General features: G+C 49.3%; 1 protein-coding gene across 1 annotated transcript in view; it reads right to left on the minus strand.

The window, feature by feature from the left end:
• The window catches only part of TBC1D2B (TBC1 domain family member 2B), an 86898-nt gene that overhangs the window by 4184 nt on the left and 63027 nt on the right, over nt 1-19687 (minus strand). The window contains exons 8-12 of the mRNA XM_061180013.1: nt 18919-19112; nt 15447-15941; nt 12750-12867; nt 5019-5204; nt 3212-3333 (exon numbers count right to left, since the gene is read on the minus strand). Of these exons, the coding sequence (XP_061035996.1) occupies nt 3212-3333; nt 5019-5204; nt 12750-12867; nt 15447-15941; nt 18919-19112 (1115 nt within the window). The remainder of the gene's footprint in view (nt 1-3211; nt 3334-5018; nt 5205-12749; nt 12868-15446; nt 15942-18918; nt 19113-19687) is intronic.

The raw sequence follows: 19687 nt of genomic DNA on the forward strand, positions 1-19687 counted from the left end.
GGCCTGATACTCTTGCAGACCCAGGAGAGGCTGTGATGAAACAGAAATGTCACAGGACTTCCTCCCCGACTGTCAGAAAACAAACCATTTGCCCCTGCTACTCCTGCATCACGTGAGGTGCTTTACTGTAAACTGTACATGCCCTTAGCATCCCTCCCTCTTATATATATTTTTAAATTTTATTTATTTATTTTATTTATTTGGCTGCACCGGGTCTTAGCTGTGGCATGCGGGATCTAGTTCCCTGACCGCGGATTGAACCCGGGCCCCCTGCACTGGGAACATGGAGTCTTAGCCACTGGACCACCAGGGAAGTCCCTCCCTCTTCTATTTTTAAACACTCACACCTTAGACATGCTTCACTCCAAGCCAGAGGATGCTCCTGCCAGGAGGTAAAGGGTCAGAAAGGCTGGCTTTAAGAGCCGAGCTCCCCAGAGCATGTTCTAGAACTCGTGAGCAGAAAGGCCTGCTCAGTGTGGGTCTCTGTGAAACAAAATGCTGGCTGGGGACTGGGAACCAGGCCTGCATGACCAGCCCCTGTTCTCCGACAGCTATTAGTCACAGGCTCCATACACCTGAAATCCAAGCGTCCAGGCCCTTCCTTGCTACAGAAAGCACTGAATTAGATTGATACTGTCCGCTGCCTCCGTCAGGCAGCCACAATCAGCGCAGGTTGGGGCAGCACGGGGGACTACACACCGCTCTGCCTCGGGCCTGGCAGGTGCGGTCAAGAGATGAGAAAGTGCCCTGTGTCAGCTACGTTCAGAAGACAACGCCTGGCGCATGAGAGGCCCCGGAAGGTCCTGATTCAGAGACGGGTCTAATCTTGTTGCACCGCACCCCTGACCACATCTCACTCAGAGTCGCCTGCCTCCTCCCCACAGAACCAATCAGGGCGCTGCAGGTCGACGCTCCTTGGAACCGCTAGTCTGGGGAGTTTATTAAAACACTGGGGCCCCAGTCCAGAGGTGGGGCCAGGGCATCTGCAGTCCTAACACCACCCACAGGTGATCCCACCGCACAGGGAACTCTGGGTCCAGTGGACGCAGACTTCCTGCGGCAAACTGACGGGAAACTGCACGAAAGCCACTCACCAGGTGGCGCTGCAGGAGTGCGCAGGACGGACCGTATCCCAGCTCTGCCTGTGACAGTAGAGGGACTACCGCCAGGCCCACCACCCCTTGCGTCTCTGCCACCCGGCAGCACTGACAACCCACACAAAACTGTTAGGGGCTGAGCAGGATGCCCTCCACACGCATTAGCTGTTGGAGTGAAGTTCACTGAACACCACTCTTGTCATCTTGACCTGATGTGAGATTAACAAATGCTCTCAAGGTTCACCCCAGGACTCAGCATCAATCTTTCACAGGCAAACATTATTCTTGGATATCCTATTATTGTTGATATAGCAATAAGCCTGAAAACATCTTAAAAATCCACTTCCCAAGTAAAAGATCCTAACGATAGTGGTGACATCCAAGGAAGCCAGGTATGGCCTCAGCCAGCACCTTCTCCCAGCGTCCACCTCCCTGGTCCCTTGGCCTCACTCAAGAGAACCACAGGGGAATGGTCCTCTTTCCCCTCTCTCCGGCCCCACACGCTCTCCGGCCACAAGACTCCTGCAGCACCGGAGCCCTCAGCCCCTCCTGGCTGACCAGAGGCCTGGACGCTGCCCAACTGCCTCTCACTACATCAGCCAAGGAGAGAAGCCCTCCCTCCCCGTCAAGTGAGCATCATGGGTGGCAACTGGTGTTGTGTCAAGTAGGTTGTCACCCATCAGCGGATCAAGGAATCAATTTAGTGAGTCATGACGAGCATTTTAAATATGCAATATACAGTGTATTTAGAAAGTATATCAGAGGGTACAGCACAAATCTTCGGCAAGCACTGGAAATATTTCAACAAATTCTTTTGTTTCAGTTATATACACTCCAGTATGTGTGTCCTAGGTTGTGAGATAAAACGTTCTTATTATGGGTGGCAGTCAACAGAGTTTGAAAAACATTAATAAGCTCCAAATGTTTCTCAGTGAAAGGACTCCTGTGGTTTTCAAGAGGCCACAAGTCTGCTGCAGGGGTCCATTCCCGTGCAGTATGGGCAGCTCCCAGCACCTCGGCACACTGAACGTTAGCGCTGCCTCAGCGGTTCGCAGGGACGCGCGCCCTCACTTGCCCAATCAGCAGCTGGTCCACAGAAATCCCCTGGAGAACCCAGCCTTGGTCATCAGGGCCAGAGCAGCTGCCAACTGTAGTTCAGGGGACACATGGACAACGAGGGTGGCTCAGAACAGGCAAAAAGTGTGCGGCTGGGGAGCGAGGGGGGGGAAGAGATTCCTGAACGCTCAGCTGCCCAGGCCAGAAAGCCAGGGGACTTCGAAGTTCAAATTCCTTCTCCACCCCCGTCAATCTGCCCCCTTTTCTATCTCTGGGGGCACCCCGCTGCAGGCTGCCACCTCTCTCACCGGGACCCCCTGGTCTCCCACTGCCAGTCCTGCTCCAACCTGACGTGCCCTTCTGGTGTCTAACCCTGCAGGGACTTTCCAACACTCAGGATGAAGCACAAGGTGCTGGGCAGAGTCTACTAGGGCCTTAACAGCCCAGCTCTGCTCCAGCCCGGCCTCGATCCCTGCCACGCCAGCCCCACCCTGGCCGAGCCACTGCGGCAGTTCCCCCAAACACGCTGTGCGCCCACAGCCCTGCGAGCACACGGCTCCTGAGTCCCTCTGCCCGGGCTGCCCACTCCCCACCACCCCTGCCTGGCCCAGGTCACGCGGCCTTCCTCCGGCACTTGCCCCGTCCCTGGGCTTCCTCCACCACAGCTCTGAGCAAACCGCACCGGAACACTTCCCCACAAGTTCTTCAAGGACAGGGCCTGTTCCTCATCTACCATCCTCAATGCCTGGCAGAGGGCTCGCCGTGTGGTTGATACTCGGCAAGTGCTCACTAGACAAATAATGTGCTTTGGTTGCTGGGATTTATGTTTGTTGAATAAAGGATAAAAGCATCTTTCATCTTAGTTCCTCCCTAGTCTCTGGAGGCCGCTGGGTGTTCCCACTCCTTTCCCCCTTTTCCCTGGGAGGAAGCGCCCTCTCTCACCACTGCACACCTGGGAAGGCTTTGGGTTTGAGACGGCCGGGACAGTCTGTTCTCAAGGAAGCAGAGGTCAGGATCCCTGCCCTCCTGGACGTCTGGGGATTCCCCCAAGGACTCACCTAGCATCAAGGATAGTGCGAGTGAAGTAACGGAGATACTTGAATATGGACATAGAATCTTGCAATTTCAGGATCTCCTCTTCCTTGTATTTAAAAAGTGCCAGGGCAAAGCGGAAGATAACCTGTGGAAAGGACAGGGAAATCTATGAGTAGAGAAGCACCGTGGCTCCAGGCACCGGCTCCAGGGATGGAAGGCCTCCCTGGGCCCTGGGAGCAGCCTGCACGGCCTGCCCTGGGGCAGACACTTGACCTGAGGTGCAATTTCCACTAGTGCCTTTCTTAATAGAAAAAAGTTTTCAACTCTTTGGTGGTTTTCAGCAACACTTCAGCCCAAACCAAAAATTTCCTTAAGGAGTAGAATCTTTGTGGAATCCTTCCACATTTAGCTCACATTTCTAGTCAATAAGCTATATAGAACTAGAAATAATTTTTAAATTAAATCAAAACCAGGGTCCTCTGATTCTGAAACTCTTAGAAAGCCCCACCTCCAGAGGCAGTTTTTATCTCACCTACTGAAACTAGGGTCTGAATTTCTGACTTCTGAATATGGTGAAAGAAAATAAATTTTTTCTTTCTTTTTTTTTTTTTTTTTACTGATTTGTTTCTGGGTCACTGTGTTGAGGCCAGAGGGAATGGACTCCTGGTGGTCCTGCAAGTTCAAGCAGCTTTGGAACAAATTGCTTCGCCCACATGTAAGGGCACTGGCTGGCTTGCACCAACCTGAACTTTCTCTTATTTAGAAAACAATATTTACAGAGTTTAAATAGATTATCTTTCTCTTAACATCCCTACCTGTGGCCCAATAGGGAACACTGTTTAAGCCCTGGTTGAGAATTCTTTTCAATAATGACAGACTAGATTAAAAAGTTGATAATGTACTGTACTGGACAGACTGTGGGGTAATATACACACTCAAACTTTGCTGGTGGGAGTAGAAATTGGTAAGGCCCTTCCGCAGGGCAATTTGGCATTCTCAGTGAAAACTACAGGGTCCTTTGACTGTGGATTTACCCTGGACCTAGCACTTCACTTCTAGGACTAAACCTATAGATGCACTTGCACCTATAGAAAGACAATTATAAGGAGTCATGGCAGCACAGTTTGAAGTGGCAAGAGACTGGAAACAATGTAAGTGTCCATCATCAGGGGACTGTTACGTAAATTTCTGCTTCATCTGTAGAAGGAGATACTATGCAGAGTTTAGAAAAAAAAAAAAGAGCCAGACCTATATGCCCTGATATGAAACTATCACCAATAAATAATAAATTAAAAAAACATATTTTAGATATACATAAAATACCTTGAAAAAAAGATACAGTACATTGAGAAGAACGGCTAGGAGACTGGGGATCTCTTTTCTACTGCACGCCCTTAGTTATATGATTTGAGTTTATCATGTGTTACTCACAAACTGATTTTTTTAAAACATAAAACAGACTGGGTGGGATGCTTGTGGGCAGTAGGGCTCTGAAGTTGGCCCTCTGAGTCTGCCCCTGATCCTCTGTTTACTCTGGGCCTCTACCTCCTCATCCATACAATGGGGATAAAACCGCCATCTGTTTGACAGAAGCTGAGGCTCAGACTGCAAACCATCAAAGTCCCCATGCCTGGCACAGGGTTTGGCAGAGACTCAATGTTTCTGATAAACCAGCAAATGACTGCAGTTTCCTGCGACCCCAGACCAACCTCCAGCAGCACCTGGTGCTGGGATCACTCTGCCCCTCGGTACCCTTCATGCGTCCCAGCTAAGCCGGCCCCTCTGCTGCCACTGCCACTGCCCATGGAGTCATGCAGCAAGCAGACCCACCTTTGGTCCCTCATAAAGGAAAGAGTCCCATATTTTAAAGAGGATGTCACTAACGACGCTATCCACAAACACCACCAGAAACCAGTTGAACGTGATGAGGGTGTAGTCGACTTTGTACTGTTCAAAGTGGGCATGCAGTCGAGGCAGCTTCTCACTCATGAGGTCTCTGAACACCCGCTGGTCCACCTGGAGAGGGAGCAAAGGGGAGAAGTGTATGGGGGCCGCCACTGCACTGAGCAGGCCATCCGGGGCCCCGGAGGGGCTGCAGGCCCATCACAACGCACAGCAGCGCAGCTGTTCCAAGTGCGTGGCGGGCTCACCCCAGAGCGGACTGCTCTGCACCCACTCTGGGGTGAGCCCGAGAAGCAGCTGACCTTGCACACTGCAGGTGCTCACCAAGTGCCCCCTGACTGTCATCCTTTCCACAGGGTATGGGGGTGGGTTCTGTGGCCTGAAAGCCACTCCTGTACTCAAAATGCCCCATGAAAATGGGCTGCTGCAGAGCCGGTGGCCTAGTCAGTCTTGCTAATCCACGTGGAAATACAGAGGGTGCTGCTGCAAAGGGCCATATACCCGAGTCTCGGGCCAAAGAGGAAGTGTGATATCACCACATCCATTCACCAAATATTTACTGGGCTGTGTGGGGCAGTGAGAGAGCAAGGACTCCAGAGTCAGCTGGACCTGAGTTTGGCTTTCAGCTCTACCACTTTCTAGCTGGGTGGCCTTGGGCAGATTATGTTCTAGACAGCTCTGTGCCTCATCTGGAAAACAGTTAATGATCTCTCTCTCCCAGGGCTATTGTGAAGATTACATGAGACTTAGGTAAACACATATCAAAATAGGTGGCTGTTACCCCTCCATGCTCTGTGTCAAGCAGGGGCCAGTGCTGGGCAGAGAGTTGAATCAGGTTCAGCCCTGACCTCTAGGAGCTAAAAGACGAGTGGGGAAGCCAGATGTATGGACTGTTACGATAGCTGTGGCCACCAGGGCTTGGTAAAGATGTGTTTACAGAGCATTACAGAGCCCCGGACGAGTCCCAGCCAAGCCTGGAGGAGAACAGCCCTGCGGTGGGAGCACAGGATTCTGGGCAGAAGGGGTGAGAAGGACGCAGCCCAGCCCGGCAGAAGCACCAGGTCCCTGAGGGGCAGACCTCACCTACAGGCCAGGGGCTTTTCCAGCCTTTGTCTGTGACCCACAAGAAAATATACATCAGCCATCACCTAGTCTGTGTGCACAGAAGAGAAACAAACTCACAAACAATACTTAACCTCACAAAGTAGGACACACTCTGATGCCTCAGTTCTACTCTATTCAACTTAATTTGATGAAAAAAACAAAAAAAGCTAGTGCCAATATCGATTACTCATGTTTGAAAAACGCAGCAGGCAATGAAGGAGAAGCGTTAAGAGGCTTTAAGCAGGAGAGTGATGTGGCTGGATTTGTACTTTAGATCCATCTCTCCACCTGAAACAGGGGGCCAAGCTGAAGGGGGAGCAAGGCCCCATGGAGGCCCCACCACACCCGGGGCAGAGGGGATGAAAATCGGAACCAAGGAAAGGTGGTGGGAGGAGGGCACCTGGATCAGAGCTGTGTGGAGGTGAAGTCTGTATGAACCTACGGACCCCTCTGCTGTCAGAGGTAAGGAAGAGGGTGCTCAGAATACACAGGCTTCCCACAGGGGCACGGGGAGGGCAGAGTGTGGTCCCCTGAGGCCGGATCACAGGAATGAGGGCTGGGCTGGGGGAGACTGGGACATGCTGGTGCCCGAGGGGCATCTGCAGCAGGATAACTGCAGCCCACCAGAGACCCGAGGCTGAGGCTCCAGGGCCTGGGTGGAGTGAGGTCACCTTAGGTGAGTGGTGAAACCGTGAGAAAGAAAGAGACCAGCAGAGGAAAGCAAGCCACAGATGCACCATGGGCCAAAGCCAGGCCGTCCAGGAACGAGAGCAGTGAGGAAGAGCCCGCTGCACGGGAAGTGTATCCACCTCATTAGCGTTCCCTGAATGGTACACTGTGAGGGGAGTGTGAACCGGTACAACCATTTAGGAGAGCAATCCGGCAACACCCAGAAAACAGGAAGACTCACCCTACAGCAAGTCTACTCCTAGGAATGGATCCCAGAAAAACCTGCCAAACTTTCACCTGCATATCAGTCAAGATAAGATAGAAGACGTGATAATTCTTGGGATTACTGGGATACTAAAATAACTAAAAACAATTTAGATAAATGTTAAAATGACATTTTAAAATGTCCTTTTTTTAGGACAATCCAAAACTTTGAAAAACTCAATTGTTTATCCTTTTGGGAAGGTTTGCTTTTTTAAAAAAATATAGAAGCCATTATAGTCAAAAAATTTTTTTAAAAAAAGAATGTTACATAGGTTCAAGTAGGTATCATTGGTTGAAATTTAAAATTTTAAAAGGCAAAGTAACTTAAAAAACTAAAAAACATTATTTTTTACAGAAGTGATTCTAAAGCATTGTAAAGTCACCCTAGGGTGCACAGAGGATAAAATACAGGAATCATCGTTGGAAACATACATTTTTGTCCAGTTTGCTTTCTGACTAGAAGAGACAAAATTTTGAAGATCTAAATTTGCTGAAATGAATTATAATTAAGTTTTCTTAGAAGACTTAAAAAACAAAAGTACATAAGAAGTTATAGGACTTCCCTGGTGGCGCAGTGGTTAAGAATCCACCTGCCAATGCAGGGGACACGGGTTCGAGCCCTGGTCCCGGAAGATCCCACATGCCACGGAGCAACTAAGCCTGTGCGCCACAACTACTGAGCTCGCGTGCCACAACTACTGAAGCCCGTGCGCCTAGAGCCTGTGCTCCACAACAAGAGAAGCCACCGCAATGAGAAGCCTGCGCACCGCAACGAAGAGTAGCCCCCACTTGCCGAAACTAGAGAAAGCCTGCATGCAGCAACGAAGACCCAATGCAGCCAAAAATAAATAAATGAATTTATTTTTTAAAAAAGTTATAAAACCATCCCGTGGTGTGCAAAAAGTATCAGCCTCTCACCTTCTCACCCACATCCACTCCCCACCTCTGTAAAATTCTGATAGGTGGACCAACAACTGAAAGGCAAGTTGTAAAAGCATCCCACGCGTGCATGTGCGGTAGCCACGATGACAGGCCACTCCTGGACGTCTTCTTCGGTCAGCTTCCCTGGAAGCCCAGCTCCTCCCACTGGGAAGGGTCAGCATGACTCACTAGTGATGGGTCTTCTTTTCTGCTGGTGCTATTCCATCCCTCAACATTTAAACAATGACTACATATTTGCACACACTTCATGCTTGGCACTGGCCAGTGCTGGGGTCAAGAGACAACAGGACAAGGTGCTACTTTTAAGGGGTTATAAACGGGCAAGGGAGACAGGCAGCTGACCACTGGACCAAGTGATGGCGATGTGATGCATTCTGCCCAGAGGGACTGGGCTGAAAGTGCCTGAGAGGAAGGGACCAGTCAGCTGGCCTTGAAATGGGAGAAGAACGAGGCACACACCTCTCCTCCCAGGTAGGTGGCAGATGGTGTCTTGTTCTCGAGGCTGCCGGGTGCTTGGCAGACGGCTGGCGTGGGGCAGGCTGCCAGGGACACTTGCTCGGGCCTCTGTTCAGCCCCTCTCAGCTCAAGAGGACGTGGAATGACTGTATTCATCTCTATGTCCTCAGCGCCTAGCGAGGTCCTGGTGCACAATGTGCACTGAACTGCTGAGCATCTGGACTGCAGCGCAGCGTTAAGGGGCTCAGGCACTGGGCTCTGGCAGGAGGCGGCTGACAGCGATTTGCAAAGTACAGCGCTGGGGGCTGACTGCACACACAAAGCCATCCGCATTTTAAGAGTGGCCTTACGCAATGTCCATCATAGGAGAATGGTTAAATACCTCAAGTCCATTCACCCAATAGAATATTACAGCCACCAAATATGATGGTTAAAAACTATATAACTATATGAGAAAATGCTCAACCTGTCATGTGAACCAGCCAGGATAATCAGTCTCTCAATTTGGATACCTAAATGTATTGGGAAAAAGTAAAAAGGAAATATATCAAAATGCTAACTGTGATTCTCAAGCTGGTAGGATAACAGGTGATTTTTCATTTTCTTAATATATATTTCTGTATTACCTAACTTCAGAGAGCATCTATTACTATTAAAGCCAGGAGGAGGGACTTCCCTGGTGGCACAGTGGTTAAGAATCCACCTGTCAATGCAGGGGACATGGGGTCGATCCTTGGTCCGGGAAGATCCCACATGCCATGGAGCAACTAAGCCTGTGCGCCACAACTACTGAGCCTGCGCTGTAGAGCCCGCAAGCCACAACTACTGAAGCCCACACGCCACAACTACTGAAGCCCGTGCGCCTAGAGCCTGTGCTCCACAACAAGAGAAGCCACTGCAATGCGAAGCCCTCGCACCACAACCAAGAGTAGCCCCCACTCGTCACAACTAGAGAAAGCCCGCACACAGCAACGAAGACCCAATGCAACCAAAAATTTTTTTAAAAACTTTAAAGTCGGGGAAAATGTCTCTTTAGGGTTTACATTTATGTTGATGTGACAATGTGAGGCAAATTTTATCTTAAATTCACATACTTAAAATAGGTCTTCCCCTTCTGCCTGTAATAACACTATTAATAATAATTTTATTGAGTTTTTACAGTGTTCTAGGCATATTAAACTCTTTTAATGCATCATCTGAATTCAACCTCAGACACTCTATAAGAGGAGAATATGACACTCATCTTACAGACAGGGAAACTGAGGCAGAGATGTTAAGTGATGTGGCCAAGCTCCACAGCTCCAGGGCAGGGCCTGTCTTCCAACCCGGCCATGCAACCCCGAGCCCAAGCACAGGGAGCACACCGAGCACTGATGAGCTCAACCACACCTCAGCGCAACTAAGAGAGACCAGTGCTTCATTCTTCTCATTCAGAAACACTGAGTCATCTGAAATTTTGAAGCTGCTAGCTTCCAGGTGTCCATGAACACATAAAACTTTCTTTACTGACCTCTTCATTCGCACCTGACTGTGCCAGCTGCCTCTTCCCACTGCTGTTCATTTCCTACTAGTTTACCCACTATTTTAACAAAAACTAATCTCTAGTTTAATTAGCAAAGTGAAGCGATCACAGGGAGACGAGATGGGCTTCTCCGGGATCAGGTGACATCCATGAAGCTGGGACAGGAACCCAAAGGAAAGCCCGCTCTGTAGGAAGGCCAAAGCTCACCCTCCTGCCGTCCTCCCACGGCACTCCAAGAGGCAGTGGCGGGGCAGGGGGAGAGCTTGGGCCCAGAGCCACAGATGTCTGAGGCCAAACCCCAGCTTGGGATCTCTGTGGTGGCACCTCAGGCAAGATGCTTAGTGGATTTGATCCTCAGTTTTCTCCCAAGTAAAATGGGGATAACCATACCTCCACTCACATGGCTTTGTGCAGCTGTGTGGCTGCTAGCAACGGGCTGGGGCTCCCTTTCCCTGGGCAAAGAGCTCACATGAATTCAGACACTCACTTCTGGGTGCAAGAGACACTAAAATGAAAGACAGGGCTGCAGCCCTTAAGCTGGAAGACAAGCAGGCACGCAGGACGACCCAGGAAGATAACCACTGTCACCGAGGCCTGGGCCAGAGCAGTGGGAACGGGAGCGGGCCCTGAAGTCAGCTTTGGGAAGGCAGGAAAGTATCACAGAGGAAGGGGCACATGAGCTCAGGCTGAGCAGCAGCTTTCTAGGGAGGTAAGCGGGGCAATGGAGTCTAGGTAGTGGAACTGTGTACAAAAGTACACAGAGAATGGGGTACCGCCAGAGGACAAGGGCTCCATCACAGGGCATGCTGCGCTCCCAGCAGCCCAGCAAGCAGGCAGGTCAGGGTGTGGAAGGAGGCTGGGCTTTGCCCGGAAGCGGGGGTGGGCGGGGCGGGGGGTGGTGAGGACGTGGCTGAATCTGCGAGTGAGGTGGAGAGAAGGACTGGGTGAGTGAAGGCAGGAAGAGAGGAGATGAGGCAACTGCAGTGATGCAGGAGAGGGGATGGTGACCTAACAGTGAGGAGCGAATGAGAGAACAGATCTGAGAGCCACCAGGCAGGCGGCAGTGATCAGAAACAGCAACTCCAGGGACACAGAGAGAGAGGAAGGAGGAGGAGTGCAGGCTGACTCGAATTCCTGGCCTGGGGAACTAGCGGGTGAGGGGGCAGTACAGGTGGTAACAGAGGGCAGTAATGAGGATCCCTCCAAAGGCAGAAATGCAAATAGAAAGTAAAATTCAGGGCTCAACTAGGCAAACAGAAGCCACACTAAACATTTATAACAGGGATTTACCCAGGGCAACGGTCACACTGGTGACAGAAAAGCTGAGAAACCAAACAGCTGATGGTGAGGCAGCCCAGAGGCCAGGGCAGGAAGCCACCCCCAGGCTGGAGCAGGGAGGTACCCGCTGGCATGAGGAACCCGCCAGACAGGAGCTGGCACCAAGGAGGAGACAGTCACCGGCAGAGGCAGTGCCCAGGACGGAGAGGGAGAAAACTGCCTTCAGCTCCCGCGCCCTCCTCCGCTGGCCAACACAGGAGCTGGGAGACAGCCTGCGGGCCCAGCTGTCAGGACAGGAGTAGAGCAGGGGAGGGCAAGGAGTGGCTGTGAGCAGGCAGGCCAAGCACTGGCACAAGCCTGGAGAAGAGGATGCAACGGAGCACAGACACGGGCACAGCTGCGGTCAAGAGAAAAAAAGGCTCTTGGGCAGGACTGGACCAAACGTCAGACACAGGAGGAGGGTTGCCAGTGGGGAAGCAGGGAAAGGCCATTACAGAAGCCAGTGACGGCAGCACCCCCAGCCCAGCATAGGGAAGAGATGCCCTGGGCTGCAACGGCCAAGGGTCTGGTCCAGAGTCGGGACTGTCCCAAGTGGAGACAGAACCCCTGGACTCTCCCAGCCCACATAATCCTACCCGCCCCCTGGCTTCAGACTCCAGGCATGGTGGGCATGAACTGTGCTGTTTAGATCTCCTGCTGTGGGCGGTACTGACAGCCCCAGCGCTGCCCCTCTGGATCCATCACCACATTTGTTTACAGAAGCCATGTCGCCCCCACTGCTTCCAGCCAGTGAGTGAGCAGGGAGGGCACTAATGCAGCCCGTTCCCATTGAGACGTGTGCACCTTTAACAGGTGACGTTGGCTTGAGGACGCCACACGGGCCTGGCCAAAACTTTCTCAGAACTTCACAGTAGGCTGGGATCTTTCCCACCTACCCAAACCTCCTTCCTTCCCCTGGTCTAGGGGTTCACCGGGCCTTCCCCAGTCCCTCCCCTAGATCCTTCACAGGTCTTTTTCCTCAGAATCTCTGGCACATCTGCTTCTGCCTTGGTCTCTGCTTTTTGGAGAACCCAAGCTAACACACCAAGCTCCCCAGGCACCCCTGGATTGTGGCTTAGCTGGCCAGGCAGGCCGAGCCCAGGGGAGACAGTGCTGAGCAGTGACCACAGAGCAGGTCTGCAGGCCTGGTCTGTTTCTCTCTGGTTGTAGCAATCACTCTGCTGGCTTCCAGGGTGCTAAGTGAGCCTGACCTGGCACTTGCTCACAAGCAGCCCGGCCCAGTCTCCAGGGCAGGCCCAGCCTCAGTGTGTACCTTGTTCAGGGGTCCACACACATGGAGCCTCCCCCACCAAGGCTTAATTCAGGTCACATTTCAGCTCTAATTCTACAGGTTTTTGACTGAAGCACAATATTTTTAGAAGTACCTGGGATCCTAAAAGAGTCTTTGTGTAATAGTCTCGAGGCATGAAAACTTCCACTATGGTGACTAGACACCAGAAAGCGTCTTCTTGTTCCAAGTATAGGAGGGCCACTGCCACCAATCTACAAGCAAACGGAGAACAAGGTGAGCGCCAGCCTCCTAGCCCAGACCCGGGCAGCACGGCCCGTCTTCATAGAGGCCTCTACAGTATGCTGCACTCTCTCACGGCCACAGCAACTTCTAGTTCTCCAAGAAAGAACACTAAATGAGTGCTCCTTGGCGAGGGTGGCATTTCCTAGTTTGAGAAGCAAAGCTACATCCACCCTCCCCTTCATTTGGTTTTTGTTTAAAGATGATGAAATTGTTTCCCAATGAGCAGCCAGCCTCATTTTTTAAAATGTTTTCATGATAAGATTTTTGCTAATGCAGCTAATTCTTCGAGTTTTTTGTTCAAGAAGTTCCAACTAATCCTTTTATGCACAAAAAATCCAGGGGTGAATATAAGGGGAAAAGAACACATGATGGTTTAAAAACAACTTTCTTGATACCAGTCTACTTGAAACGGGGCTTCAGACAAATGAACCACTGCGGTGGGGCTTTCTCAAAGAACTGCATCCACAGCACACACGTGCGGTGGGAAAGGGGACCGTATGTATCACCTGTTATGTCACTCACAATGGAAACTTGGGTCTGGCTATTTACATGGTCACCACTGAGAGGTTACTCATCCAGTAACCCCAGGTTTGGCTCTGAGCGGGCATTCAGGGCAGAAGGCTGAAAAGGAAGAGGCAAGAGAAAAGCCCCCCTCTACATATCCAAGAACCTCTGCTCGCGGCATGAAGCTTCTGTGCATCACTTACGGAAAACCCTATAGTCACTTCTCAGAATCTGTTTTTGTTTTCTTCCTTGGATAAAATTATAATGAAATCTCAAATTAAAAGGTTAAAAAAAAAAAGAACTGGGAAGGGGATGCCTTGAGTAGGCATGAATGGGATGGAGAGTAGACAGGTTACAACAGGTAGAGATGGACAAGGAGAGAAAAACAGGACATGCACAGCACCTGCGGACACCAGGAGAAGGGTTAGAGAGACTGAAATGAGCAGAGCCTTTGACGACATCACTTTTAGTTAACTGATGTTCCAGATGACAGGCCTGAATCACTGAGGAAAGGCTAGCATTCTTCTGCTGAAGTTCTGGGTTCACAGTTCTGTTCTCATGTACAAAATAATGGGGAGAAAAAAAATCCAGTAAAATGGTTAAAATTTAGAGACCCTAATGGTGATGGTACGGAGAAAGATTTAATTTTCTGGAAAGTCTCCTTATGTGTGGAACAGCTGATTCCATGGCAATGTCAGATAAATGGGGTGTTACTGCACCCCTAACAGGCATGCTCAAGTCCTCGCCAAGATCCCTTAAGTTTCAGAGGTTTTTAGCTTCCAGGAATTTTTAGACTGAGTATACAATGTGAACTGTGCATTTAAGCAAAACAAGGCTGCTTTGTTAGGCAATAACTTATTTACAGGCTTTTTTTTTTTTTTTTTTTTTAAATGGGGACCATCGAGGAGCAGCCACAGTCCCTTTTACTTTCAGGGCCCAGAGAGGGCACCCTGTCCTGACCACCACAGAGGCAATGACTTCCTGGAAACCATTGGTTTCAGGTCTTAACCAACTAACATTCCAGTTTAAAAGCTGTTCTTCCTGCAATACTCTCATTTCAGATGCAAATAGATAGCCCTTATCTGGAGGTCAGTATCCAGCACAGATGAGGATTAAAAAGGCCCAAGAGCTGCCAGAATAAACGTCAGCATTCAAAACTCAGTGCATGCACTTGACTTAAGGAGAATTGCTAAAGGTGGCACACGGAGCTTTTTCATTCTTTGTCCATATTTCTAGCAAGCTTGGTTACCTACTTTGATTACACAGAGGAATATAAAAGGACTCTAAATGACAGCAGCAGAAGTGCGCCAGCGAGGTAAGAGACAGACAGGAGGTAAAAAGCAGCCACAAGCACTCAAAGTCCAGACGGGGAGCAGCTTCATGGAGAACAGACCTCACTACCTCCCGTGGCCTCATCCCGGTGCAGCTCAGCTCAGAATGAGGAGTCTGGATCATTTAGAGAAGGTGAGAGGCTTTTCAGCTTCCTCTGCCTATGGAAGCAGGGAAGTATGCCAGACCTGCAGAAGGCTCTCATCGAAAAGAAAACAAGTTTGGGCTCTTCAAGGGCTAGGTTTAACCAGCTGAAAAATTGTTTGGGGCAACCTCTTGATTGACAAAGATCCTGTATAAACAAGGAGTGGCCTTGTTTTCACATCAAGCATTATAAATGAATGAAAGCAAACTTCTGATCAAAACCTGAGTGTGATGAGAACAGCAAGGAATCAAAATGAGAAACCTAGTTGTTTCAAATAGTTTGACTTTGGTGTTCTTAATATTGGATTGGCCAAAAAGTTCATTCAGAAGACCCGAACAAACTTTTTCGGCCAACCCAATACTTTCCAAAAGCATGTCTGTTTCTCTCAAATATTCTAGAATTGGGGATACTGCATAATTAAAACTAGCTTACTGCAGCTATTGATATTTATTTCCCTTAAAAGACTGGTTTTTCTTGGCTCACCAGGAGGGGAGGGGGCCGTCAGGCAGCGCCTGGAGCTACAAGTTATCTTAACAGCAAAGAGGAGCCCTCTGTGGGCCGGGCACCCACCTGTTTAGACCTTGGCAGTAGCCAATGTCTGGATTCCGCCAGGAGAAGGCGAGCAGGACGTTGCGCAGCTTCTGTATGCCTTCCGAGGTGGGGCACGAGTAATGTTTGTTGTTGGGCAGAGTCCGCAGCAGGTCCAGTTCGATCTGCTTGGAGGCCGGGTTCTGTTTCTCCAGAGCCTTCTGAAGCAAGGTCTGGAAGTAACCAGGCTTAGTGCTGTCCTTGAATTTCCTGGTGTGAAGGTCCACACACCACTTCCACACCTTGGAACGGTGCTCATGTGGAATGCCCGCACGGATCAGGTTCTTTAATTCTGGAGAGCACATCATCTCCCTGTTCACTGTGCTCGCAAAATAGTTTTCCCACTTGACCCCAGTGGAAACCTCCTGGTTTTCTGTGAGGTAGAGAGTCTTCAGGTCCAATGCCCGGACTTTGGCGACCAACTTCTCTTCCTCGTCATCCTCTGGGACAGTCCTAAACCCATAAATGTCATATTCACTGTTGAGAAAAACAAAAGGAAAAATTAAATGATGCAATCTGGCAAGAAGGCCAATGAAACAGAAAAGAGAACCTAGAAATCTACCCGTGTGTAAATGGCACTTTGATATATGACCAGGCATTTCAACTCAGTGAGGAAATAATAAACTTCTCAATAAACAGGGTGAGAATAACTGGCTATCTATATGGGAGAAAATTACGTTAGATCTCTCCTTGATACTATACAGGAAAAAAATCAATTCTAGATGGCTGAGGTGCTAAATGTGAAAAGCACAGAAGAAAATACAAGCAATACTGCAAATACAAGGCTGATAAATTTGGCTACATTAATATACATGTGCATGTATGTTTATATAGCCTACATATACACATCCATAATACTTACGCTCGAAAAATGTTTTAAAAAGTGAAAAGACAAGGGAGAAAACATTTGTAAGACATTAGGGATGAAAAAGAATTAAGACTTCTTTTTAATTCTTAAAAAGAAAAAGAACTTTTCTGCTGTGGTAGGCAGAATAATGGCCCCCCAAAATGTCCCTGGAACCTGTGAATATGTCACGTTACATGGCAAAGGAACACTGCATGTGGAATTACAGTTACAGAACTTAAGACAGGGAGATTATCCTGGGTTAGCCGGGTGGGACCACAGTACACACAGGAGCCCTTAAAGTGGAAGAGGAAGGCAGAAAAGTGGACCAGAGATGCGACAAAGGAAGAAGAGGCAGGAAGGATGTGAAGTGGGAGAGGGCCTGGACCCACGGTTGCTGACTTTGAAGATGCAAGAAGGCGGCCACAAGCCAAGGAATGCAGGTGGCCTCCAGAAGCTGGGAATGGCCACACCTGACAGCCAGCAAGGAAACAGAGACCTAGTCCTACAACCAGAAGGAACTGTATTCTGCCAACATCTTGAATAAGAAAGGACACAAACTGTCTCCTAGAACCTCCAGAAGGGAACGCAGCACTGCTAATATCCTGACTTCCATCCAGCGAGACCATGCTGGGCTGCTGACCTACAGAACTGTTGCATAATAAATATGTATCACAAACTTATTGGCTTAAAACAATAATTTGTTATGGCAGTCATAGAAAATCAATACAAAGGCCTTTCACACACTGCTGCTGAGTGTGTAAACCTGTACAAGCACTTTGGAAATCAGATCTAGCAGAGCTGAAGATATGCATTCCCTATAGGTCAGGAATTCCACTTCTAGCCTACACCCTGGAGAAACTCTCTCACGCAGACACATGGACACATGGATACACGTACCACGATGTTTACTGCACCACGGTTTGTAACAAGGAAAAATGGAACCATTCTAAGTGTTCACCATGAGAGAAGGAATAAAAATGTGAAGTTGTGAGGCAGGTAAAAAAAAATGCTTAGGAGCTACATGTATCAACCTGTATAATTTCAGAAAACAATGTTGAAAGAAATAAGTTGCAAAAAGGTATGAATATGGTAGGATTAGCATATTAAAACGTGTCTTCAATTAGAGGTACATATTGAAGTGTTTAAAGCTGAAATGACATGTCTGGTACTTGCTTTAAAATATTCCAGGAAAGAAAAAAAAAAAAAAACTTTGGAGGGGAAGGGTACGAAGAAACAGGATTGCCAAAATGTTAATAATTGCTAAATTATTGGGTAACAGTTGCATATGGGGGTTGTCATATGATTCCGTCTACTACTTTGTACGCTTGAAATTTTCCATAATGAAAAGTTAAAAGTAAATCAATATACACAGCTATTGTTCTAGTTATACATGAAGTTTGAAAAGATACAACGTGAATAGTAAGAGCCCAAAACACAAGCGGGAAGAAGACTTGGTGCGCTCAGGGCAGACTGCTAGGCCGCCCTCACGGGAGTCCCCCCGCCACTGCGGACGCAGCACGAGCGCACAGCATGGAGACAGCGCTCCTGGCCTGGGAATGGGGCTGCCCAGTCTGGGGCCACGTCCTTGCCACTCACCATCTATGTGACCTGGGCAAGTTACATCACCTCCCTAACCTCAGCTTCCGCATTTGCTGAGCAAGGATAAAAACATCCGCCTGGCTGAGCTGCGTTAAATACAAGCCTGCATGTAGGGCCCTTGGCACGGCTCCCGGCACACAGGCCTCGGTAAGAGTTTTTTAACAATGGCGTTGGTCGCATTCTGACAGCATAGTTTTACCTGTCGTCTGAGTAACATGGACAAGGCAGGCCAGTGCTGTAAGCGCAGAGAAGGGAAAGAGTGGGTCAGGCTGAAGCCAGGCTTCCCCTGGGGCAGGGGTGGGGCTGGAGAAGCTGAGCCACAGCAGCAAGCAGGGCCTCGGCACAGGGCTGCCAGAGGGGCAAGGGGGCAGAGACAGGAGGAGACCGGACTGAGTGGATTTTCAGATTTCTCCTTGAGCCAGTATTTCATGAATCTCAGTTTTAAGAAACTAGGATATGAAGGCTCTTAATCCAAGATCCATCACAGGCTTCCACACTCCATGATTTTCTGAAAAATATACGCAATACTGTGTGTGTGTCCAACTGCATTTTGGGGCCAAGGGTGTCCACGGCTTGTATCAGACCCTCAGTGAGTTCTGAACCACTGAATCAGGTTACCCAAGTGTCCTTCCCTTACAGAGAAGACCCAATTTTCCACTTAGGGTCCCCCTTGGCTTTCAAACTACCCATGGGTGCAGCTATGTCTCTGGAAAGGGTTCTACTCCTAGGAAGACGGGCTCCTCTTGCAGGACTGGCTACCGCCCACATTGGCATGGTACATGGGAGAAAGGTCTTGGAATGAAAACTTAGGCTGAACCCCAGCTCTGTTACTTGATTATTATAGCAAGACTGATGACATTATCTGTTCTAATGACTGGACGGTCCTTGTCATGAGCATTAAACGAGACACGGAGAATGGTGTAAAGTTCTCAATGAGTGGCTACTGCTGTTGAAAGAGGGGCTTGAGAAATGGGTCCCACTATCCCCAACAGTCGTTAGCACCTTTACCTGACAAGATGAGGTTTAACGAATGCTTGCTCCGGATGCTCCGGGCTCTCAACCTGCAGAGCATCCTCCAGCAGCTGGGCTATGACATCCCGAGAAGGCCCCTGTTCTTCTGAGCAAACTGGCGTCTTCATTTCCTGGAGCAGTATCAAGTATTTGCTTTCTATCTGGCAGAGCTTGGCTTCCAGGCTAGAATACTACAGAGAATGTGGTAGTTACCTCCATTCAGACAGAGACACAGGAAGAGCAATCCTCAAGTACCTCAAGCAATCAAAGAATGACAAGCCAAGAACCACTAGCAAGTGAGCCAGAGAGAGACTGTATCAAAGACAAGAGATGAATTTATGCCACAGGCCACCTGTCTTATTTAAATGGCCCACATGGGCCCCGTCTTCCTTCTAGGGGGTATGACACAGAAGTACTGGTAATAAGGCCTCTGCATGTCAACACACGTATCAGTTCTGGACAGGGTTGAGGTGAGCAGCAGAAACCAGGCCACACACCCATTGCTGAGGTCAAGCTGAGTGCCACTTGGACACAAGCCCCAAGCAGCCATCCCATGCAACATCAATACTTTCCTAGGATGCTGTGACCCAGAACTAGCTCTCATCTGCTACCTTATCAGACAAATCAATACACCCCCGGAAAACATGCAGGAACAAGGTTTGGGAAGATGTTCTGAGGACTGTTCAAAAGGTATATGAGGCATACAACAGCTGCTGACACAGTGTCACTGAGCTTCATTTGATTGTAACTGGAAAGTCTGTGATGT

The sequence above is a fragment of the Eubalaena glacialis genome, chromosome 2 (assembly GCF_028564815.1).
Source record: "Eubalaena glacialis isolate mEubGla1 chromosome 2, mEubGla1.1.hap2.+ XY, whole genome shotgun sequence".
Lineage (NCBI taxonomy): Eukaryota > Metazoa > Chordata > Mammalia > Artiodactyla > Balaenidae > Eubalaena > Eubalaena glacialis.